This window comes from Zalophus californianus, chromosome 12 (assembly GCF_009762305.2).
Source record: "Zalophus californianus isolate mZalCal1 chromosome 12, mZalCal1.pri.v2, whole genome shotgun sequence".
Taxonomy (NCBI): domain Eukaryota; kingdom Metazoa; phylum Chordata; class Mammalia; order Carnivora; family Otariidae; genus Zalophus; species Zalophus californianus.
In genome coordinates this window covers 9579551-9604342 of record NC_045606.1, presented here as the reverse complement: position 1 = coordinate 9604342, position 24792 = coordinate 9579551, and the positions used below count along the sequence as shown (strand labels likewise).

Below are 24792 nucleotides of genomic sequence, written 5' to 3'. Positions count from 1 at the left end.
AAGAGGGTGAGGTAAAAATGCTCAACACATGAATTGAGTGTAGCTGCAGGTTAGAGGTGCCTAAGGCAGGTCCGTCAGAGCACATACCCGGGGACTGTGTTGGGGGCGTATTGCCTTTCGTCCTCTGAACACACGTATTAAGTACCCTGTACATGCAAAGCAGTGTAGTAGCATTGGGGAACCAAACATGAGTTACGCTGATATGTGCCTGCCTTTGTGTTTAGGAGAATAAGGGGTGGTGAGCCCCAGTTAACACCCAATTACTAAACTCTATGTAATTACAGAGGAGAAGTCCAGAATGTATAAATGGTAGGGTCAGACTGTATTGGGGGTGGTCTGCAGAGTTCCGCTTTTACATTCAGACTTAGGAAGAAATTCATATTGCAGCTGAGACCTGAAGGGTGAGTAGCTGTTCGGTGAAATTGCAGTGGGTGCTGGGGGGTTAATGTGGGGCTGCCCTGGTAACTTGAAGACCCAGGGAACAACGGTGTGGGACTTTCTGGGGACAAAGAATGGGCTGGCGGTGCTTGGCATGAGATGAGGCATAAGTTGGACTGCCTTTTGAATGTGGGTGACCCCATGGTCGTTCAGCCTCTCATTGAGCTTAGCCAAATCTCAGCTCTTTTTAGGCTCTTGTGGCTCCTTACAGTTAGAATCCAGACTTTGAGCACTTTATATGCTATCAGAGAATCCAGCATACTTTCCATCTAAAGTGTAAGTCACACAGGGAGGCTAGTACACAGCCTAAGTTAGGAAGCCCTTATTTACTTTTTGGCGTTTTGCCCTTGAAGCTGCTGTGCTTATTAACCTTTGTAGGCATTTCTATCAACAAAAGATAAGAAGTTGATATTTTCTCATTAGTCTGGTGGTTAAGTTTTGGATCTGCTGAAAAAGATTTAGGCCCAACTGGAGAAGAGTGGCCTTTTTAAGCGTGTGTGTGTTATCCATTTGGGGGGCAATGTGTGATGGTTGGAAACGACTGACTTCACTATGCTCAGTCACTTCCTGTGATACATGGCATCCAAGCAGGGTGCCCACGTTATAGAGCAGGTGGTTGCCGAGCCGAGCTGTTGACCTTCTCATGACTTAGCTCTTGCCCTCTGGAGTCACGTTGAAAGGGGGGCCCTTCCTGGGTTAGGCCCTGAGGGAGAGTATCCAAAGGTTTCATCTCTGCTCCATGTTTTTTTTAGAATTGGGTCCGTGACTAAGGTTGATTATATTCATTTGTTGCCAGCAGATAACAGTAGCTCTACTATTTCCATCTGTTATCACTGCTTTCAGACCATTCTAATTAAATCTCCCAGTCATCAGTTTTTTGAATGAATGATGTTTCGTGGCATTTGGAAAATTTGTCACATAAACTTTTTTGGCTGCAGCTTGTGTATTCCCTTTGTGCTGTGCTAGCAAGTAGCACCTCTGTGTCTTTTTAGCAGCTAAGAACACTTCCTGAGCGTGAAGGTGGTTGGTTTGGCCCCTGGACAGGCTTTGGGCTCCTTGGGTTTGTGGTGGTTTGTGGCGGGTTGGCCGAGTCTTGGCCACGCTGCTAAGTGCTCGTGTCTTTTATTTTGCTCTTGGAGATGCAGTCAGTGATAGTGCTGAGACTTGAGGGGTGTTCTAAGGTCTAATTTCTAATGACTCGGAAAGTTTATTTTGGGGAGGATGGAAGTGGGGTCTTTCTTTTTAAAGATTTTATTTATTTGACAGAGAGAGAGAGAGAGAGCACAAGTAGGCAGAGCGGCAGGCAGAGGGAGGGGGAGAAGCAGACTCCCCGCTGAGCAGGGAGCCGGACGTGGGGCTCAATCCCAGGACCCCGGGATCATGACCTGAGCCGAAGGCAGCCACTTAACTGACTGAGCCACCCAGGCGCCCTGGAAGTGGGGTCTTTCATGTGGTTTCAGTCGTCATTTTAGTTTTCTTCGAGGCAATGAAATAAGGCCTGAGATAAATCTCATTCCGGCTCCCTGAGAGAGATTTGACAGACATTAACTAAGACTGGGATTATGAATTATTGTGACACATCTGTACCTCACCAGAAAAAAATGCACAGACGTTAGAAACCTGCAGACCTTATCCAGACCCCAACTTTCTGCTCATTTCCTGTGTCACCTTGCCAGGTGAAGTCACCTATCTGAGACCTTCATTTACGCGCTTGTAAGTACACACACCGCCTAACTCTCAGGGTTGTTAGGCTGTTCGGTGAGATTCCATACGAAGAGTACCCGGAGGAGAGTAGGCATTGCATAAACGGAGATAGAGTGAAAAGATGCTCTACCTCATTAGTCCTTAGGGAAATGCCAGCTAAAACCACAACAGGATACCAGTAGAGTATCAGATGGTTGAGATAAAAAAGCCAGGTAATAGCAACTGTTGGTGAGGCTGTGGAGGAACTGGAGCCCTGACACACTGCAGGTGGGAATGGAAGATAGTTTAGCTGCTGAGGAAGACAGTGTGGAGGTTCCTCAAGAAGCTAAACATTGAGTCACCAGATGGCCTGGCAGGTCCACTCCTGGGTATGTGTCCAAGAAATAAAGATGTATCTGCATGCAAATATTCATAGCACCTTGTTCACAATAGCCCAAACAAAGAAACAACTCAGATGAATGGATAAACAAAATGTGGTGCATTCATTCAATGGAATAGTATTCAGCACTAGCAGTGAGTGCACTGCTGATCTAGTTAACAACTAGATGGACAGAATCTAGACATAAAAGGCTATAAGTTTATGATTTCATGTAATTGAACCTTGTGGAAAAGGGAAGACAAAGCTAAAGGACTGATCAGTGTGGCCTGGGGCTGGGATAGGAGCTAGAATCGACTACAGAAGGAAAAGAGAACATTTTGGGGTGATGGAAATGCTCTAAAACTGGATTGTGGTGTTGAATGTACAAAGTATATAAATTTCTAAAATCTCGCCAAACTGTGCATTGAAAATGGGTGGGTGACGTTTATGGTTATGATACCGTGATTTATGCTAAGAAATACGTATTTGGTTTTCATTCCAGTAAAGGCATCTGTTGTTATATTAATGACTTGACTTTTGGAAAGCATCTAAGGATGGGGAGGCTGGTTGACTGGAGAACCAACCATATGATGGAATTTTCAGGCCTTCCCCTGATTCCCCAGGAGGGGAAAGGGGCTGGTGGTTGAATGATTACCAGTGGTTGTTGGTTTAATCACTAATGCCTACGTGACAAAGACTCCATAAAAACCCAAAAGGACTGGGTTCAGAGAACTTCTGGGTTGGTGAACACATAGAGATTTGGGGAGAGTGGTGTGTTCAGAGAGGGCATGGAAGCTTCACACCCCTTCCTTTTATCGTGCCCTGTGCATCTTTTCCTTCTGGCTGTTCCTGAGTTATATCTTTTTATAATAAACCAGCGATCTAGTGAGTAAAATGTTCTGTGGGCCATATTAGCAAACTAATGGAACCTAAGGAGGGGGTTGTGGGAACCTCTGATCTATAGCCAGTAGACCAGAAGCCCAAGGGACAAGGGGGAAGGTGGGAAGGGGCACTCTTGTGGGACTGAACCCTTGACCTGTGTGATCTAATGCTGTCTCCTGCTACACAGTGTCAGAACTGAGTTAAATTGTAGGACACCCAGCTGGTGTCACGGAGTTGCTTGGTGGTGCGGGGAAAGCCCCCACACATCTGGTGTCAGAAGTGTTGTGAGTCATGGAGAGTATTGGAGAAACATAGGAGTGTAAGTTTTCCGACATAATGGTATATATATTGAACCTCATGTTGAGCTAGAACTTGGATCCCATGACTGTCTCATAAATTATACTTTATGTTGATAACTGTTTTAAAAAAATAACATGTTTTTCAGAACTCTTGTGTTCAAATGGCATGACTAGGAATGCCTGTGTGCCTAAGGGTCTTGAGTCTTTCAGTGGATCCCGTCTTTTAAACTAATTTAGGACTCACGTGCCCTTTGCATCATGCCACAACAGCTTCTGAATATTGTTAGAAGAATTTAAGGCTCAGGTAGAGATTTTTGCAAAGTAACCCAAAAGAAAGCACACTGTCCCAAAATAACACTATAAATTTAGACTTGTACTGTCCCATTTTTCCTAAAAAAATACATATTTTTTTACATTGTTAAAATTAAATGTATATAATGTTTTTAAAATGACTGCATAAGATGAACATTTTTCATGATGTTAAACTTTTTATAAATACAGTTTTAATTGCTGACTGTATGAGTATTTGTTTCAATACACCCTTTCTAGCTTTGTATATTATTTTTCACAAACTTTGTTCATCTGTTACTTTTTATTTAATTTGTAGTAGAATAATGTTCACTTTTGTTAACCAATTATATTTCCTCATTTTAAATGTCTCTTTATGCCCACTCTCCACTTCTTTATTAGGCTGTAAGTGATCTGCTATCTATCTATCTATTCATTTATTTGTTTGTTTATTTATTTATTTATGATTTTATTTATGATTTTATTTATTTGAGAGAGAGTATGAGCAGGGAGGAAAGGGAGAAGCAGGCTCCCCACCGAGCAGGGAGCCCGATGAGGGGCTCGATCCCGGGACCCTACGATCCTGACCTGAGCCAAAGACAGACACTCAACTGACTGAGCCACCCAGGTGCCCCAGTGATCTGCTTTTTAAAGTAAAATTTAACAGAAATTTAGAAACAAAATGTTCCATACAGAAATTACATAGAGAAAACTTAGAAATTTGATTACCAAAATGAATAATGAAAAAAATCCTCTCTAATGCCACCAAAAACGTAACTTATTGTCATTACTTTGGCATATATCTTTATATATTATTTCCTCTCTCCTGTGATGTATAACAATTATATGCAATCCCAGTTATGCTATTTTATTGGCTTTATTTTTCTTAGCAAAGTGCTTCCATACAATTGTATATTTTTCTAGAATTTGATGGTATATGCCTACTGATACATCTTTTGGATGTATTATGATTTTGTTAACCAAACCTTAAGTAGGTGCATTAAAACTTAATACATATAGTACATCATTAGTTTCAGATGTAGTGTTCAGTGATTCATTGGTTGCGTATTATACCGAGTGCTCATCACATCATGTGCCCTCCTTAATGCCCAGCCCCCAGTTACCCCATCCCCTCACCCCCGTCCCTTCTGCAACCCTCAGTTTGTTTGCCAGAGTCCAGAGTCTCTCATGGTTTCTCTCCCTCTCTGATTTCTTCCATTCAGTGTTCCCTCCCTTCCCGTATGGTCCTCTGTGCTGTTTCTTATGTTCCACATATGAGTGAAACCATATGATAATTGTCTTTCTATGATTGACTTATTTCACTTAGCATAATACCCTCCAGTTCCATGCCGGTCGATGTAAATGGCAGGTATTCATCCTTTCTGAACGCTGTGTAGTATTCCATTGTATATATGGACCACACCTTCTTTATCCATACATCTGTTGAAAGACATCTCGGCTCCTTCCACAGTTTGGCTATTGTGGACATTGCTGCTATGAACATTGAGGTGCAGGTGCCCCTTCTTTTCACTACATCTGTATCTTTGGGGTAAATACCCAGTAGTGCAATTGCTGGGTCATAGGGTAGCTCTATTTTTAATGTCTCGAGGAAACTCCATACTGGTTTCCAGAGTGGCTGTACCAGCTTGCATTCCCACCAACAGTGTAAGAGGTTCCCCTTTCTCCTCATCCTCATCAACATTTGTTGTTTCCTGATTTGTTAATTTTAGCCATTCTAATTGGTGTGAGGTGGTATCTCATTGTGGTTTTGATTTATATGTCTCTGATGACAAGTGATGTGGAACATTTTTTCATGTGTCTTTTGGCCATTTGTATGTCTTTGGAGAAATATCTGTTCATGTCTTGTGCCCATTTGTTTTTTGGGTGTTGAGTTTGAGTTCTTTATAGATCTTGGATATCAGCTCTTTATCTGTAGTGTCATTTGCAAATATCTTCTCCCATTCTGTGGGTTGCCTCTATGTTTTGTTGACTGTTTTCTTTGCCGTGCAGAAGCTTTTTATCTTGATGAAATCCCAAAAGTTCATTTTCGCTTTTGTTTCTCTTGCCTTTGGAGATGTGTCTTGAAAGAAGTTGCTGTGGCTGATGTCGAAGAGGTTACTGCATAGGTTCTCCTCTAGGATTTTGTTGGATTCCTGTCTCCCATTTAGGTCTTTCATCCATTTTTAGAGTTTATCTTTGTGTATGGTGTAAGAGAATGGTCGAGGTTTATTCTTCTGTATGTAGCTGTCCAATTTTCCCAGCACCATTTATTGAAGAGACTTTTTTCTATTGGATATTCTTTCCTGATTTGTCAAAGATGAGTTGACCATAGAGTTGAGGGTCCATATCTGGGCTCTCTGTTCTGTTCCATTGATCTATGTGTCTGTTTTTGTGCCAGTACCCTGCTGTCTTGATGATCGCAGCTTTGTAATTTAGCTTGGAGTCAGGAATTGTGATGCCCCCAGCTTTGGTTTTCTTTTTCAACATTCCTCTGGCTATTAGGGGTCTTTTCTGGTTCCATGCAAATTTTAGGATTGTTTGTTCCAGCCCTGTGAAAAATGTTGATGGTATTTTGATAGGGATTGCATTGAATGTGTAGGATGCTTTGGGTAGCGCATTTCAAGGTTTTTTGATATGTACTGAAAAATTGTCTTCCTGAGACAATATTTCCAACACTATTATGTGATATGTCTTTTCCCTCATACCCTCATCAACAGTTGATACTAGGTTGTTTTTTCTTTTTAACAATTTGGTAGTGAAAACCGTACCATTATAATTTACATTTATTTTATTACTAGTGGATTTTATCTATTAAATAGCTTTATCGACCTTTTGTGTTTCTTCTCTGAAGAATTGTTATATCTGTTACTTTTATTTTTTTCCTATTGGGATATTTATCTTTTTCTTATTATATAAGCTCTTTATTGCTTAAAGATATTAACTTTATTATATTTGGATAGGTTCTTCTATTGTCTGCCTTTTAATTTTGGTTATTGATTAATTTTCATTTCCTGGAGATGAGGATTTTTTTCCTACTTGCATTAAGGACCTTGATGAAGCTCCCCTACCATTCTTCCGTTGAGCAGATAAAGCTAATAAGGAGACTATCTTCAGAATAAGTTATGAGAGTCCGCAGAATTTTCCCAGGGATATGCAGCTGGGCCTGATTTGTGTCTTGTCTACGTGCCCCTAGAATCTTTAGACAGTGCTACATCTCTAATGATTATTTGCTGGCAATATAGGAATGGCTGATTGATTTCTTCTGTAAGACAGTAGAGGATCTTTTATTTCTATTGTTTAAAGAGTTTCTCATCTTTCTTTCCTTTAATAAATGATGCTTGTGAGAAGCCTCATACTCTTATTTCTAAAAAAATCAACGTTCCTTGGAGATGAGATGTTCTGAAAAAGAAAATGTCCATACGCCAAAGGATTAAGTAATTAGCACTTAGGGAGTTGATTAAAATTCCAATACAGGAATTTTTACTCCTGTTTTAGTCCAGCATGTTCACTCCTATATATTATTTGAAATTCAGAGACTTTGCTATAATTACCTGGGTGATGGACATTGGGGAGGGTATGTGCTATGGTGAGCGCTGTGAATTGTGTAAGGCTGATGAATCACAGACTTGTACTCCTGAAACCAATAATACATTATGTGTTACTAAAAATTACCTGTTACTGCCTCCATAAATTCTTGCCCTCACTTCAACAAGGACTCTCCCCCGCCCTCTGCCTCTGTCCCTGGTCCTGAGCACCAATGCTGCCAGCATCCAGGAGGCTCCCTTTGTTCAGAGTCTGTGCTGAGTGTCAGTGCCCACTCTAATTGGGCTGGAACTGGCTGCAGCCTAGATCCTGGGGCGTGTGTCTGAAGTTCAGCCTTTGATGAGTGAGAAGGCAGCACTGAGGCGCAGCAGGGCATCTTTCCCCTTTGACAAAGAGAGTCATCAAATTGGTCCTCCTAGGGCCTTCCCTCCATTTTGAAGCAAGTTGTGAACTTATTTGCCCAGGACATACTAGTGAAGTAAGTTAAAAAAAAAAAAAAAAAAGAATCCTTGCTTTCCAGGTGTCAGTGGGATTCGTTCTGTTAGTGAAGCACTAGGTTACCAGTTTGCTACTCATTTAAAGATCCTGCTCCACTGCCCTTTGAACAGAAGGAGAGAGGGTGGAATTCCGATAAAATCCATAGTGTTTTGAATCCTTTCGTCCCTTAACTCTCCACTTGGGTGTGTCCCCAAGTCACAGCTTCAGTTCTCTCAGAGTCACCCGTTTATTACTGTCGTGCAACCTTTCTTTTACCTTGGATCAGGAGAAGGGTGTGCCCTTTTTTTAAACGGTGGTGTCTGGGGCCTCCTGTATTCAGCACAGATGGGCATAGAATAATTTATATTACTGTTGGGGATTAGCAAGGATTTGTTCCTTGGGCTTACTTAGATCCTGGCTCAATATGGATGACTATATTTAGGAGAGCTCAACTACTTTTATAAATATCCTAGTGCTTGAATAATAGATCACTGGGATTCTTCCCTGACTGCAGATGTCTTACAAGCCTTTCCAGGCTAACTCTTAGATTACCCTCGATTGAATGGCTCCTTACACGACGTGGTTCTCACAATCCTGCATATTCTACTTTGTTAATAGTTTATAAATTGTTGCTATTCTTTATGATCTCTTTGAGAAATAGATGGTTATGCTTATTATTACTTTCGTTGTACACATGGAAGGAGTATTACGTTATGAGTGCATTGAGAGTGTACTGTTTACCCAGAACCCTAGAGCACCCTGGCTGTTGAGGATGCCCCATCACTAACAGAGAGCAGCTGACCTGACCTTTCCTAACAAAATATATCTTCTGTTTCAGTAGATGGCCAATCCTTAGGAACTCATGATAGCATCACGGCAGTAACTATGGTAGAATGGGTAGGCCTGCTTTTAGGGTGGACGTGACCCTGAAAAGGTTTTTTTTTTTTCCCCTTAGTTTATATACTTAAATTTTTTTTAGAGAGGGGCTTGTTTATTTTAGGGTGATTTTGGAAAACTTTCCATGCAAATGTAAGGTACTAGATACATAGAAGCTTTGTCCTCAAGAGGTTTGGAAGCATTGCTTCTCTTTAGATGATAGGTAATCACAGTAGAATGAGACTTGGAAGTCATTTGTTGCAGAGAATTAGGAAAGCTTGATTCAGGACACACATTTAGAGATAGAATTGTTGGCTGGGTGTGAGATTCAGTGAACTATACCCTGATCTGGCCAGGCATTTGATGCATTCAATCTCGGTTACTTTATAAAGCCATCTTATAAATTCAGCACAGAAGGGAGTCTGTCCTGTTTTAAAAATAAGAAGGCTGAGGTCCAGACTGACTGGCACCATGGCTGGTAAATTCTCAGCATGAGAACCCAGCTCTCTAGGTTTTGATTCATCTTTCTTCTGTGGGACGGATACATCCATTCCTCTTGACTTGGATGTTTTTCCAGGGGACCCTAGCACAGTGCCTTTCTTCTGCCTCTCCCCATATCCACCCCTCTGCTTGCTCATTAGGTCACTCGTGAGAGCCCACCACTGTTTGGGAATGCTTTGGAAGCCCCCCTCCCCCTTACGCATCCCTCACAAACTCTCATTTTGACCACATATCCGAAGTTCCAGCTCTCTGGCTCTGCCCTGAATCCCAGTGCTTATGCTAGATTTGGGGACTGGAATTTATAGGGTTTGCCGGTAGACTTACACTTGGCAGAACCTGGCTCTCAACCCTGGGTGGTTTGTAATAGGGATCTTCCTCTCCACCTCCTATCCTATGGAACCTAATCTTCAGTCTTACTGTCAGGCTCTTGGATTGGTGTGCAAGCTGATTTTGACACCTGGGGTTCAGTTAACAAGCGTTTAGCGAAGGAAAGGCTCAACAATGAAAATTCCCAGGACTTCTTAGTCCTCATTCAGTGTTTTCAATTGAGTAATGAAGTATGTGACTCTGTGTTCTTCCTATTATCCAGCTGTAAAATGGAATAATACCCCATTTTACCTTTAGTGAAGTATAATATGTGTGTGTGTTATTACAGTGTTAACGTTCCTTACTAAGAAAGCCGTTGTAAAAGTCCAGCTACCAAAAACGATGAGAAGTTGCCTGGATAGTTGCACATTTCAAAAGCTTAAACTAATTCCAAGTAACGATAAAATGAAACTATGTTTTAGTGGTAGGTAGCTCAGTTCTCAAGGTGTTTTCTGTTTCAGGAAGCGTGACCATAAAATTTTCTTTTTTTTTTTTTTTTCTTTTTAAAGATTTTATGTATTAGAGAGAGACGCCTCTGTGTATGTCACATACCACCACCATGCAGGCAGCTGGGTGTTGAGGTGAGGGAGCACTGCCTTTCCCAGAGTTGGTCAGCCTGGTCATGGCAGATCTGGGAGCAGGATCCTCTGTCTTGATTGGCTTTTCTTTCCGCCATCCTGTAGTCAAAGGACAGTCTAGGGAGAGTTAGGTGTCAAGTTCAAAGAGAAGTGTGCCTATCTCCAGTAGGGATGGAGAATAAAGAAGAAACATTTAACATGCTACCTGGAAGAACGACCTGGTTTCTCAGCTTATCATAGAGGACGCTAGTGAAATGAATTGTAATTTAGGGCAGAGACCTGAAATTGCTCTTCCTTGCCTAAATAAATTGATTTCTTTGGTTGTCTGAACTTCATTTCTTGAACTGGGCAGAACTAACGTAGTCTAAATTAAACTCATTTTCCATTAATAAAACTGGGTCACTTCAGGCTGCCTGAGTGTGTTTCTGAGTGTCCTGAAGCACATTTTAAAAAACCCAGTGTTTCACGCTCTTTTCATAACCCATTTGATTTAGCCAGTGTAACACATAATATTTGCATTCACCTTTCCCTTGACACTCTGCTTTAGAGTTGGGGTCTGTTTCTGAAACTTCCTTTTAACTGTCAGGAAGACTGTTGCAGGAGGGCATTGCCATCCACCTGCTAGGGCTAGAAAAGGCAGAGGAAGGATGCCCAGGGGTGGGGGGTTGGGTGAGGCAGTTAGCCCCTGCCTTGCCCAAAGAAAGCTTAGTTTTCATTATGCCTTTCCTTGTTTTCCTGCTGGTGGCTTTGCACTATAATATTTTGAAGCTATTGTTTATACATAGGGTCCAATGAACTGGATCATGAATGTGGGAAGTTGTGAATTGAAAAAAATGATAGCACAAGCTGAAGAATTTTAGAAAAATCTTGTGCAGGTCCATGAGAGTGTTTCTGCTTGGAGCTCTCACTCAGCACTTGGTGCACGTACTCTCGGTTGTTGGAGGTGCGTGAGGTAGTCCAGTCCACCAGGGTCGCATTACACCTGCTCTGCCCTCCGTGTCCAGTGTCAGACTTCCTTGGAAAGCACTGGGGAGGCTCTGTTATCTTTCCTGGTCCTCCTCCATTTCTACTTCCTGGGAACGAGGGCGGGGGCGCTCTGGATGCTGGCAAGTGAATCCTGATTTACGAAGCCCTGCACATGTACATCCCCACCAGGAGAGCTGTGATTTGAATATGGCTTTTGGAATACTCTGAAATATAAAGATCTAGAAATGTTAAAACTGTGGGAAATACTTTTCAAAAATGACAGTTGGGGAAAATGGAAATATTTGTCATATTTTATTTTTAGCATATTTTAGATATTTGAAATATGGGACCATATGAATTTAAGAAAATGGGTTGTTTTTACCTTTTTAATGAACTGGTCATGCCCATATTTTTAGGGATATAAAAGCCTAGAAAAATTATAGGGAAATTGATGTTTTCCCATGTTTTCTTCCCTTTTAAAAAATTAAAGAAGTTAAAAAGTCATCATGGGGACGCCTGGGCGGCTCAGTCGGTTAAGCGTCTGCCTTTGGCTCAGGTCATGAGCGCAGGGTCCTGGGATCGAGCCCCGCGTGGGGCTCCCTGCTCAGCGGGGAGTCTGCTTCTCCCTCTCCCTCTCCCCCTCTCCCTGCTTGTGCGCTCTCTCTTGCTTTCTCTCTCTCAAATAAATAAATAAAATCTTTAAAAAAAAAAAAAGTCGTCGTGGGGATGGATCTCCCTCTGATTTCTTGTCTCCCCTAACCCTCTGTTTTCCACACTTCAAGGTATATCAATTCACCCGTCCTTGTGTCTTTTTGTCAGATCTTAACAATATGCAGATGACTTTCCACTGACAGTTTTTCTTCTATTTTCAGTGCACAGAGGCCAAAAAACATTGCTGGTATTTTGAAGGACTCTATCCAACATATTATATGTAAGTATTTGCATTTTTCTGTTGGTTTGATTCTGTGGTCACGTCTTTCTCTGGGAATTATTTCTTTCATAGGTTATAGGACTTGTTATAGGATGGGGGAAAACTCAGTTTGTGGAGGCCATCACCCTTGGTTTCACCTGCCTCTGCTCACAAATGTGCAGGCAGCCTCTCTAAGGACACTTTAGTCGGCTCAGATCACTTACTCTGAGGACAGCATGAAATACCAGGTGCTTTGTCCTGGGAGACATGTCCACTCATACATAATTGGTCAAAAGGGCCAGAGTTGTGTTGGTGTATACAGACTTTCCTAGGCAAAGGGGATGAGTGTAGGGGGAGTAGAATTCTGAACTTGAGTTGGATAGGAAAAGGGTCCGTTGCTGTGAGTGTGTGTGTGCATATGTGTGTGTTGACAGTAATCAGAAAGGCTACCTGGCCCTGGGCCCCCTCCCTAGTCAGGGACAGTTAGCCTTTCATGGCTCTTGGCTCAGAGCAGGTTATGCTTCTTCCTGTGCCTGGGTGTCTGCCAGTATTGCTCTAATTAAAGCATTATTGTATTTTACCCCTGTTGTTTTTATTTTTATTTATTTATTTATTTATTTATTTATAATATTGGCTGAGTTAGCCACTGGCTATGCTCAGCCACCTGCCTAGGTGGTCAGATTAACTCTCCAGGTTACCAGTTATTATTTTTTGTGTGTGTGTTTTGAAGCTCCACAGGTTTTGAGAGGAATGCCCCAAACCAGTTTTTTTCTGAAACTTCTTTTTGGTAGTAAATTCTGTAAAACATGAGATCTTTCAGTAATGTATGTAATTGTATTAGAGCAGAAGCACTGTATATCTTAGCATATAAGGAGATTGGACAGGAAATACATAATAGTAGCAAAGAATGTTATTTCTTAATTGGCCAAGATGTACATTTTTGTTACCTGCCATTCTTGTGGAATTTCTGATCTGAAAGAAACCACTATAGGAGGAGAAATGTTGCCTGCCTGTGAATGGGGACATACTGACAAGCAGGGGTCCTTGATGCCTCACATTGGAGGAGTCCTGGCAGAAGGCCTCCACAGCTGCAAAAAGACAAAACCCACTTGGAAAATAAAGCAGCATAAGGACTTTAATTACAGAGTTGTCAGCTTGAAGAAACATGGTTATGGGATAACGTGAAGATAAAATATTCTGGTTCTTAGAACAATGTATATTCCTTAGTAAACTTTAGTTGTTTTTTTAGAGAGAGTGTGTGCCACAACGGGGTGGGGGGGGGGAGGAGGAGAGAGGGAGAGGGAGAGGCAGAATCCTAAGCGGCCTCCACGCCCAGCACAGAGCTTGACATGAGGCTCAATCTCACGACCTGAGCCAAAATCATGAGTCGGACGCTTAATGGCTGTGCCACCCAGGCGCCCCTGAAAACAAATCTTTCTCAAATTGTTTTGTAGATCAGCTGATGAATCATTTCCTGGTGGTTTTTAAAAATATTTATTTATTTATTTGAGAGAGCGAGAGCATGCATGCAGGTGAGCATGTGAGCAGAGGAAGAGAGAGAATCCCAAGCGGACTCCCTGCTGAGCGTGAAGCCTGAGGCAGGCTTAGTCTCAGGACCCTGAGATCATGACCTGAGCCAATACCAAGAGTTGGTCACCTAACCCACTGAGCCACCCAGGTGCTCCAATTTCCTGGTCTTTTAGAGTTTGGGAGTTGGAGGTCATTGCTCTTCTTGTGTTTGCGTGTTTGTTTTTGCCTTTATTCATTTACTTATTCCTTCCATATTTGGGAAAGGTTTTTGTATTGACAGCACAGAGACAAGCCCTGTTCTTGTCTTGAGTGTGGTTTGTCTCCTGGTTTGGTTTCCTTTCACATCTCTTTACCACTGGTGAGGGCGGGTTCTAGAAATTAGAAAGTAAAGTCACGCTCTTATTTGAGTGCTGAAGCTAATATAAAAAAGTAATAATAGTAACGTTGAGCATTTACTATAGTCTAGGCATTGTCCTGTGCCCCTTACATGAATCAATGTCATTTAACCCACAGCCACTTAAAAACCCCAAGCATACACACTGGTCTTCCTGACCTGACCCCTGCTCTCTCCGTTCCCACTGCTTCACCTGAATCCACACCTGTGTTAAACGCTCTTGTGAACCATTGCATACACTTTGTTTTATCCAGCTTTATCGAGATATAACTGATGCATAAGTTTGTGTAAATTTAAGGTGTACAGCGTGTTGATTTGATATATATTGCAAAATGAACACCACCTTTAGCTAATGCCTCCATTATATCCCATAATTGCCATTTTTTTTTTTTTGTGGTGAGACTACTTAGATTGACTCTCCTTAGCAACTTTAAAGTATATAATACAGTATTGTTAACTATAATAACCGTACTGTGCCTAAAATCCCCAGAACTTACTCATCTGATAACTGGAAATTTTTACTCTTTGACCCATATCTCATTTCCCCCACCCCCAGGCTCTGGCAACCACCATTCTGCTCTCTTGAGTTTGGCTTTTTTGAATTCCACATATAAATGAGATCATAGAGTGTCGTTTTCTGACTTATTTCTGACCATAATGCCCTCACGGTACATCCATGTCGTTACAAAGGGCAGAATTTCCGTCTTTCTTGTGGGTGGTTAATATTTCATTTTATGTGTACATCACAGCTTTTTTATCTGTTCATCTGTTGATGGACATTTTGGTTGCTTCAATATCATAGCTATTGTGAATAATGCTTCAGTGAACACGGGAGTGCAGATCTCTCTTCAAGATCCTCTTTTCATTTCCTTTGCAGGTTTAGCTATGAGTGGGATTGCTAGATCATATATTGTAATTTTATTCTTAATTTTTTGAGGACTCTGCATACTGCTTTCCGTAGTGGCTATACCAGTTTACAACTCTACCTGTGCATGGGGTTCCGGGTTCCCCTGTCTCCATACCCTGACTGACGCTTGTTATCTCTTAACCTTTTTGGTGATAGCCATTTTAACATGTATGAGGTGATACCTCTGTGTGGTTTGATTTGCATTTCCCTGATGATGAGTGATGTTGAGCACTTTTTCATGTACTTGTTGGCCATTTGTTTGTCTTCTTTGGAAAACTGTCTATTCAGTTCCTCTGCCCATTTTAATCAGATTATTATTATTATTGTTACTGTTATTTTCCCCTATTGAGTTGTATGAGTTCCTTGTGTATTTTGGGTATTAACCCCTTATCTGATAAGTGGTTTACACATATTTTCTCCCCTTCCATAGGTTGCCTCTTTATTTTGTTGATTGTTCCTTTTGCTTAGAGTAGCTTTTTAGTTTGATGTAGTGTCGCCCTTTCTGTTGATGTTTGCGTTTGTTGTTTGTGCTTTTGGTGTCAGATCCAAAAAAATCATTGCCAGGAGTTGAGGAGCTTCTTCCCTATATTTCTAGGATTTTTGGTTTATCAGGTGTTGGGAGTCCTGGATCCATTCCAAGTTAATTTTTGTGATTGGTGTGAGGTGGAGATCCAGTTTCATTGTCCTGCAAGCATTTCTTTGGTTTCCCCAGCACCATTTGTTGAAGGGACCGTTCTTTCTCTCCTGAGTCTTGGCTCCCTTGTGAAATACTAATTGACTGTAAATGGGAGGGCTTGTGTCTGGGCTTTCTGTTCTGTTGTTTTGGTCAATGGGTCTGTTTTTCTGCCAGTACCATACTGTTTTCATTACTCTGTCTTTATAGTAGTGGTTTGAAATCAGCAAGTGTGATACATCCAGTGTTGTTCTTTCTCAGGATTGCTTCGGCCACTCCTGGTCTCTTGTTCCTTGCAAATTTTAGGATTGTTTTTTCTATTTCTGTGAAAAGTGCCGTTGGAGTTTTGATAGGGATTGCATTGAATATACAGATGGCTTTCTAATGGGTCTTCTTTCATTCCTTTCTCTCATCAAATTCTCACTTCTTTCTAAGTTACTGAAATTTTCATGTCACTTTCCTGCTTAAAAATGTCAGGAACAAAGTCCAAATTTTTAGCCATCTTTAACAGTAGATTTCCAAGATATTTGTCTGGTTTTATCTTCTTTCTTTATTGTGAGTCCCATGAGGACCGGACTATGACTTTTGAATATTTGAATTCCCAGTGCCTAAGATAGTGCCTGGCACCCAGCGGACATCCCTGAATGTTGAGTGGGTGCCTTTCTTTTCAGCCCCTACGGTAGGGCCCACACTGACTTCTGCAGGCGGCCCTGCATCCTTCCTAGTTCTCTGGCTGGCGGGCTCTTTGCTGGCTGGAAAGCTTCCCTTCAGAATTCATTCCTCCTTCCTCATTTTGGCTCTGATGTAGCATCTTGGATAGTCCTCACACAGTGTTGTATGTCCTGTGGGTGCTTCCAGGATGGGCTTGTACATCTACTCAACCCTGCTGCCTGACACAGTGTGTGGCATTGGGTGTTAACTGTCATGTTTGCACAGTTGATTTCCTACCTGCTTGGTTCTCCCCGTTTTTATTTCCCATGTTCTGCCACCTTTTCTTTTTAAAGATTTTATTTATTTATTTGAGAGAGACAGAGAACGAGCATGAGCAGGGGGTGGGAGAAGCAGGCTCCCCGTTGAGCAGGGAGCCCGATGCAGGGCTCGATCCCAGGACCCTGAGACCATGACCTGAGCCGAAGGCAGACGCTTCACTGACTGAGCCACCCAGGTGCCCCTCTGGCACCTTTTCCTTAATCATAGACTTTAAGCACTCCAGGGTCCCGAAGATCAGAGTTCAAGTATTTGCTCTATGACTTTCTGTTTAATTGAGGTGAAATTCACATAGCAAAAGTTAGCATTTTCAAGTGAACAGTTCAGTGGCCTATGGTATATTCATAGCGTGGTGAGGTCACTGCCTTTATCTAGTTCCGCACATTACAGCCACTGCACTCCATTCTTTACCGGCCTTTGGACCTGATTCTCAGTTAGCTTCTTCATGAAATGTGAACGTGAGTGTTGACCAGGGTGTGTAGCATGGGGCCTGTGTGTGGTCAGCACTGAAATCGTACGCAGACATATACACCCCCACGGCCCGTTTGCTTCTCCTCTGTGTGCACACGGGCTTGGTTCTACAAGCTGAGCTTTCCACTATGCTGCACCTGTGAGGTATTTCCACATGAAGCTTCTCCTCCCTGCTTTCCATCCAGCTGGGGATGAGTGAGGAGTGAGGAGAAGTGGCTTAGATGTATTCTACTCCATCCAAGCTTATGCTGCTCGAGGACGGATTTGCTGCAGGCCAGATGATAGGCCCAGAAAGATCACAACCCTGACTAGAAGCACTTAGGTCTGTGGAAGACACGGGGAGCAACTCTTGTTCCCCAAAGCCAACTCTGTCATGGTTTCCACGGGGTTGGCACAGGTGGTGGTACAGGTAAAGGTGACTTGGATCCAGCTTGAGCTCACCCTCACTGGGAGCCTGGATGTCAGCATGCAGCATCCAGGCTAGTGCCATATGGTCTCTCCACCGGAGAGCCAGGCCTGCCTCACAACACACGTGTCGCGTGCAGCATCTCGAGGGACTGAGCCAGCTGCGCTTCATTTGTTCTGTCCCCAGACACTTGTGGAGTGTCTGCCAGCGTGTTTGTTGCTGGGAGACTCTGGTGTAGGGAAGGCACTCGTGCTCCTGGAAGCTGCAGTATAATAACGTGTGACGGAGCCGTTATTTTTGAAGCACCTTTACCGTTAAGTTTAAAACCCATGAGTTAACAGATCTCACTTGGAAAAATACACTTCTGGTATATTCTGCCTTTCATTTCTTCTGGGTAAAGTGCTTTTTATATGAGAAGTCTTCAAGGTAGATAATTTCTTGAAGATATGTTGACTCAAGATGGCGTCCTCTCACCCCATGACAGGGTTTTTTCCCCTGCAGAAAATCTATTCCAAATGATACCTCTGTTTTGGGCCTATAATTTACCCTGGAATGCACTAGGGAGAGAACATCTAGTTTGCAAACTTGTTTTAGAGATTTTACTCTTATATTTGAAATCTAATTCCATTTGTCTCACCAGAAATCCCATATGGTACTCCTACTTTTCCTGCTTTTCTGCATGTTCCTGAATTTTATTTCAGCATTAAAGGTACTGAGCTAATGGGGGCTCACTTTTTAAGATAATTGGGCTTCCACTGTAGCTACCTAGATGTACAAAATTACCATCGCCTGTTTAGATCTCTTTATGCTAAATTATCTTTCTCTCACTGCCCTCTCCCTTCAGTCAATTTTTTTATTTCTTTCATTTGTTTTTTTTTTTTTAACCTCTGTTGAGCTGGAAGCCTGCATACATATATGTACAAACAAAATATTCTCCTTATTTTTGAAGAAAAAGTCCCTTTAAAATCCAAACAGAGGAAAAGCACATGTTTCAAATTTTTTTTCCTTTCCCCCACCCTTCATTCTACTACCTTTCTTTCTTATCTACAGGCTGCCCTTTCAAAAGCCTTTAATTAAAACGTGCCTTCTTTGTACTTTGGTTCAGAGCTTCCTTGTATCTCCTCCTAGCAACAGTATGAATTAAAAATAGCTAGGTGGTCACGTGGCCTCACCAAATCGAGTTCCTTCACTTTCATTCTCCCTCTGCTTGAATTGGTCTTCTACCAAGGACCTGTGCATTCAACCCTTTTTGTCCACATAGCTTAGAACTCAATGTGAGCCGCGGGAGGCAGGAGATGAGAAGATAACAGAAGGACCTTGCCGAGGAGCACGTCCTGGGGCAGTGGCAGGCACAGGGCCACATAGATCTGAAGGAGCACTCTTTGCTCTCTGTTTGTGTAGCATCCAGAAAGTACTGCAGTCAAAGGTGGCGTTTATCTAAAGGCAGCCTTGCATTCTGGAGCTCCCTTTATATGCCCAGGTAGCTGCAGGCAGTGCTCAGTTCCTTGTGCCTTGTCAGGTGCCTGGGAACTGCTCTTCTGTGTCAGGTAGTGCACCCAGTGCTCCTGAGTGTGCAGAGGGCAGCCAGGCAATGCAGGAGAGGTAGTTCTGGGCTCACCTGCCCTCACCCACTGAGCAGCTCGGCAGATCACTTGGCCTCTGGGCCTTCATTCTCCTGTTATAAAGGAGATGTGGTAATAACTACTGTATTCAGTTGCAGTCAGGGTAGATACTGCTGTGCGTGTTCATAATGTGTGTATCGTCACTAATACGTAGTTGCATTATGGCCTGGAGAGGGCTGGGGGTGTGTGTCCATAGATGACCAGGTGGGACCCCTGACTTAACATACAAGGATTGCCGCCCCAGAGGGACGGGAGGACTGGATGAGTTTGGCGTGGGGCATGCCCTTGGTGATTCTCAGAAGGGCCCTTCCCAGCCTGGCTCCGGGATCCAGAGATTGGCACAGGGTGCACTTCGTGCCTGAGTGGGTAGCGCCATGGCCATAACTGACCCCTTCCTGGGTGGAGGTTGGTGGGGGGGCGGTGCTCACAGATCAGGAGCAGTGTCTCCCCTCTCTACAAGAAACGTCATCCTTTCTGCTAAGATTTGCAGCCTGAGGCTGGCCCCAGCAGCTCTCTTGCCCAGAACCGCCATCCATGAATGGACACGCATCTTCAAGGGCGGAGGGGGGAGACAGCTTGGGAAGCAGAAGCCAGTGGAAAGTGTTCCAGTGCCGAGTCTATGATGGGCATGTAGATGGGTGAGTTTCCAAGTGTGGGGCTAGGGACCTCAGGGCCTTCTCCAAAGTTGACAGTGGTGGAGGAACCTCACATTGGAGGGCCCTGGCTCGCTCTGCAGTGGTCACCAAGATCCACCCACGTTTCCATGTCTCCCTCAGATCAAGACAGAGCAGAGTGTGTCCCTGAGTTTTCCCAGACTGCAGCTGAGACAGGGCCCTCCACGACATCAGGGGAATTAATTATAATTCAGAGACTAAAAATGACAACAGCTGACACGGATTGAGTGCTCACTCTGTGCAGTGCCCTTTCGAAGCTTGTTGTATGTATGATCTCCTCCAGAAAGCTTCTGATGGTGGACTCTCATCCTCTATCTCTGTTTCAGCTGAGGGGCGTCTATCCTTCTCTGGTCCTTTGGTACCATGTTCGAACCATCATCAGACTCACTGTCTCCTTCCTAGACTGGGAGTCTGTTGAGGACACGAGTTCTGTCTTGCTGACTTTCATGTCTCTGTGCTAACACAGGGCCTGACACAGGAGGCTTTCAGTGCACGTTCGTAACCTTGGAGAAGGCAAGAGCGAGTCACTGCCAGTCTTTAGTGATGGAAGATGTTTTAGGGCCTGGAAGTAAAGACCTTCTCTAGTCCTCCTCTGCCATTCGGTCGCTGTGTGATCATGGGCAAATCTCCTAACCTCCTGGGTCCTAGTTTCCTATGCTAAGTAGTCTTGCAAGGTCTCATCCTGCTTATTCAGTGACACCCTCCGGCTGTCTGTGCAAAATAATGTAGAGCATAGGCAATAAAAGATGAATGACCAAGTAGGCTTAGGAATTGTAGCAGAAACAAGCCTGCAGATGTGGGCTGGATTTTAGCTCATTAGGGGCCCACCCGTCTTGCCAAATACAAAACCACCGAATATTTTCTTTCAAAGGAATGAATCATCTTTCTTCCTCAGGTCTTAGTATTGACACAACAGTAGCAAGTAGATGTGAGTCACACAGTCAGAGAGTGGGATGGATCTAGGAGCCTGTGACCACTCACTCTTTCACATTTTGAGGTTCCTAAGGCATCGTCCTAGGTGCTGAGCTGAAGCTTTGCGACAGTCAGGTACATGGATGTTAATTTGGACAGTGACTTTTTTCATGTGATTTTAAACAAGCCAGAGAAAGCTTGTGATTTAGGTGTGCATATTTCCTGTTCTTTATGAATAGAAATGAATCTAGTAATTCTTTCCAGAAAATTGAGGGTAGGTTAGAAGTGGGTTGTGTCTTCTCACCTAGACACCAGTGATTTTGAAGTGAGATAACCTAGTGGCCCTCTGCAGAGCTGGCAGGTGGGAAAGGTTTGACCCCAAAGGTGGTCCTTGATTTATCTATATTTTCTTAGAAAACTAAGGAAACCTTAAAACCATTCCTACCTAGTTTTACCAATGAAATCACTGGCAACAGGAGAGGTTAAGGCATTCACCGGGGCCTGTATCCTCTTCGGGGGCCTTTTGCATAACTGGTCACATCTGTGGCTGCCACGCGGCTAGGACAGGGCTGCAGAGCATCTGAATTCTAGATGTTCCGTTTACTCACTTATTTTAGCCCAGATCTAAGTACCACTGAAGGAGAGAATGTGGGGAAATTTCTCGGAAGTCAGCCCCACCGAGACTCAAGGGAGTCCACACCACGCCTAGCTCAAAGAAGAGAATGGAATGGAACATATGGATGGAGAGTGTTTTGGTCAAATGCAAAAGGAAGATAGGATACATGACAGATAATGAAAGGAGACACCATCAGAGTCATGCGTTAATTCTGCTAACATTTGTTGAGTACCTGCTATTTCCACACCACCACCAAAGGAGGAGGGAGTGAGGGGAGGGACCATGGGAAGTAAAGGTGAGGGAGCCGGGACCTGCCGTCCAGGAGTTCACGGGCCACGGCCTATTGGGCAGCAGTGTGTGCCCAGCTCTGGGCAGCTCGGGTAGAGGCCGTTCCTTCCAGTACTGCTCTTCCTCTTCCCTTCCTGTTGATTTTGACCAGGCCATTTTCAGGCCCTAGCCCCGGGTCTCCCACTGGAGTGTTGAAGCTTCTTGTAAAGCACTCACATTACCCTGGTTTATTGTATCTCTCTGGGTCCATTTCTCTGTTGTGAATAATTAGTGGTGTGAGTGGATGGAGTGTTATTTGCCGATGTCAGATCAACAGCCCGGAAAACAGGCTTTGCAGAGCCAGAGCCGGGCCAGGCTGGGCTGCCTTCCCTGCCTGGCCTTGTGTTTCAGAGCCCCTGGAACTGATCAAGATTTGTTCATGATAAAAACTCTCAACAAAGTGGGTTTAGAGGGAACGTATCTCAACATAATAAAGGCCATATATGAAAAATCCATATATGAAAAAGACCATGTATGAAGGATTCAGTTCCAGGGGCTCTGAAACACAAGGCTACCTCTGAGGAATAGGAAGTGCTGGTATGCACCACCTCTCCCTAAGCCTTTCGGAGAGCTGCCTCTCTGCCACATCGGCTGGACTCCATGTGGCCCGCTCTCTTCCCCGCAGCACTGGGAGCTTGAGGGGTGTGCAGAGTGGAAAGGACTGGTGGCGGTAGGGAGCCGGTGCACTCCCTTCACTGTGCATTGCTCTGCGTGCCCCTTTACTGAACCCTTGCTGTTCTGCCATGATGGAGCCAGCTGAGCATAGCCTTTGCTTAGCAGCCTTGGGAGAGGAGGTGTCTGGTCTAGTCTAGGGACAGATATTCTAAGGAGGAATTTTTCTTCTTTCTCTGTTCTTACTGTTGGCTTTATCAAGGAAGATTCTTGGTGTAAGGTAGAGGCATTTTCTTGTCCTCAGAGCAGGGAGAAATATTTCCCTGGTTCTCCACCCTGAAGATCTCTAGACTCCTGCTGTGGTCTGAATGTTTGTGTCCTCCCATCGCTCCCCAAATTCATACGTTGAATCCTAACCCCCAAAGGTGATTATTTTGGCCATTTTTTGGTGTCTCTTTTGTGTCTTTTTTGTTTCCATATAAATTTTAGGATTATATATTCTAGTTCTGTGAAAAATATTATTGGTATTTTGATAGGGATTGCATTGACTCTATAGATTGCTTCGTGCAGTACAGACATTCACTATTAGTTCTTGTAATTCATGAGCATTATAGGTACTTTTCATTTTTGTGTGTTGTCTTTAATTTATTTTATCAGTGTTTTATAGTTTTCAGAGTACAGGTCTTTCACTTCCTTGGTTAAGTTTATTCTTAGATATTTTATTCTTTTTGGTGCAATTGTAAATGAAATTTTTTTCTTCATCTCTCTTTCTGCTACTTCATTATCAGCATATAGAAATGCAACATATCGCTCTTAATTTTGTATCCTTCAACTTTACTGAATTTATTACTTCTAATAGTTTTCTTTTTTTTTGGTGGAGTCATTAGGGTTTTCTATATATCTACATATAACTTCTTTACTTATTCCTTATTGATTTGGATGCCTTTTACTTCTTTTTCCCGTCTGACTGCTGTGGCTAGGATTTCCAGTGCTATGTTGAATAAAAGTGGTAAGAGTGGACATCCTTGTCTTCTTCCTGATCTTAGAGGAAAAACTCTCAGTTTTTCACCATGGAGTATGATGTTAGTTGTGGATTTTTCATATATGGCCTTTTATTATGTTGAGATATGTTCCCTCTAAACCCACTTTGTTGAGAGTTTTTATCGTGAACAAATCTTGAATTTTGTCAAGTGCTTTTTCTACATGTATTGAGATGATCATATGATTTTTATCCTTCATTTTGTTAACGTGGGATAGCACATAGATTCATTTGTGAATGTTGAATCATCTTTGCATCCCCAGAATAAATCCCACCTGATCATGGTGAATGATCCTTTTAATGAGTGTGATGTGCTAATATTTTATTGAGAGTTTTTACATCTATGTTCATCAGGAATATTGGCCTGTAGTTTTCTTATTTTGTAGTGCCCTTGTCTGGTTTTGGTGTCAGGGTAATGGTGACCTCGTAGAATATATTTGGAAGCTTCCCTTCCCCTTATTTTTTTGGACTAGCTTGAGGAGAATAAAATGTTTCATAGAGTTTGCCTGCGAATCCGTTTGGTCCTGGACTTTTGTTTGTTGGAGCTTCTTGATTGTTGATTCAATTTCATTACCAGTGTTGGTCTGTTGACCAACAGAAAATAGAAATTTTCTATTTCTTTGAAATGCCAGTTTTGGAAGATTTTATGTTTCTAGGAATTTATCCTTCTTCTAGGTTGTCTACTTTGTTGGCATATAATTTTTCATAGTAGTCTTTTATAAAGCTTTGCATTTCTGGTGGTGTCAGTTGTTACTTCGCTTTCATCTCTGATTTTATTTATTTCGGTCCTCTCTCTTTTTTTTCTTGAGGAGTCTTGCTAAAGTTTTATCAATGTTGTTTATCTTTTCAAAAGAAACTATTTTTGGTTTCATTGATCTTTTCTGCTGTTCTTTTTAGTTGCTAGTTCATTTATTTATTCTCTGATCTTTACTACTTCCTTCCTTCTACTGACTTTGGGCTTTGTTCCTTTTTTTTTTCCCTAGTGTCTTTAGATGTAAGGTTAGATTGTTTAAGATTTTCCTTATTTCTTGAGGGAGGCCTGTATCACTATAAATTCCTCTCAGAATTGCTTTCACTGCATCCCAGAGACTATGGACCATTGTATTTTCATTTTTATTTGTCTCCATGTATTTTTTATTTCCTCTTTGATCTCTTCATTGACCCACTGGTTGTTTAATAGTGTGCTGTTTATTCTCCACGTGTTTGTGTCTTTTTCCATTATTTTTTCTTGTAATTGATTTCTAGTTCATTCCATTGTGGTCAGAAGAAATGCACTATATGATTTCACTATTCTTCAATTTATGGAGATTTGTTTTGTGGCCCAACATATGAGCTATCCTAGAGAATGTTCCGTGTAAACAAATTTTTAAATAATTCATTTGGTAGCAAAAATGGATTTGAATAGACATAAGGTTGTTCTTTTTAAAATTCCATTT

The 24792-nt window shown here is 42.6% G+C and overlaps 1 protein-coding gene across 3 annotated transcripts in view; it reads left to right on the top strand.

The window, feature by feature from the left end:
• Positions 1-24792, top strand: part of VOPP1 (VOPP1 WW domain binding protein) — a 139601-nt gene that overhangs the window by 35381 nt on the left and 79428 nt on the right. For all 3 annotated transcript variants that reach the window (XM_027573801.2, XM_027573799.2, XM_027573800.1), the window contains exon 2: positions 12149-12207. In XM_027573801.2, coding sequence (XP_027429602.1) covers positions 12149-12207 — 59 coding nt within the window. The remainder of the gene's footprint in view (positions 1-12148; positions 12208-24792) is intronic.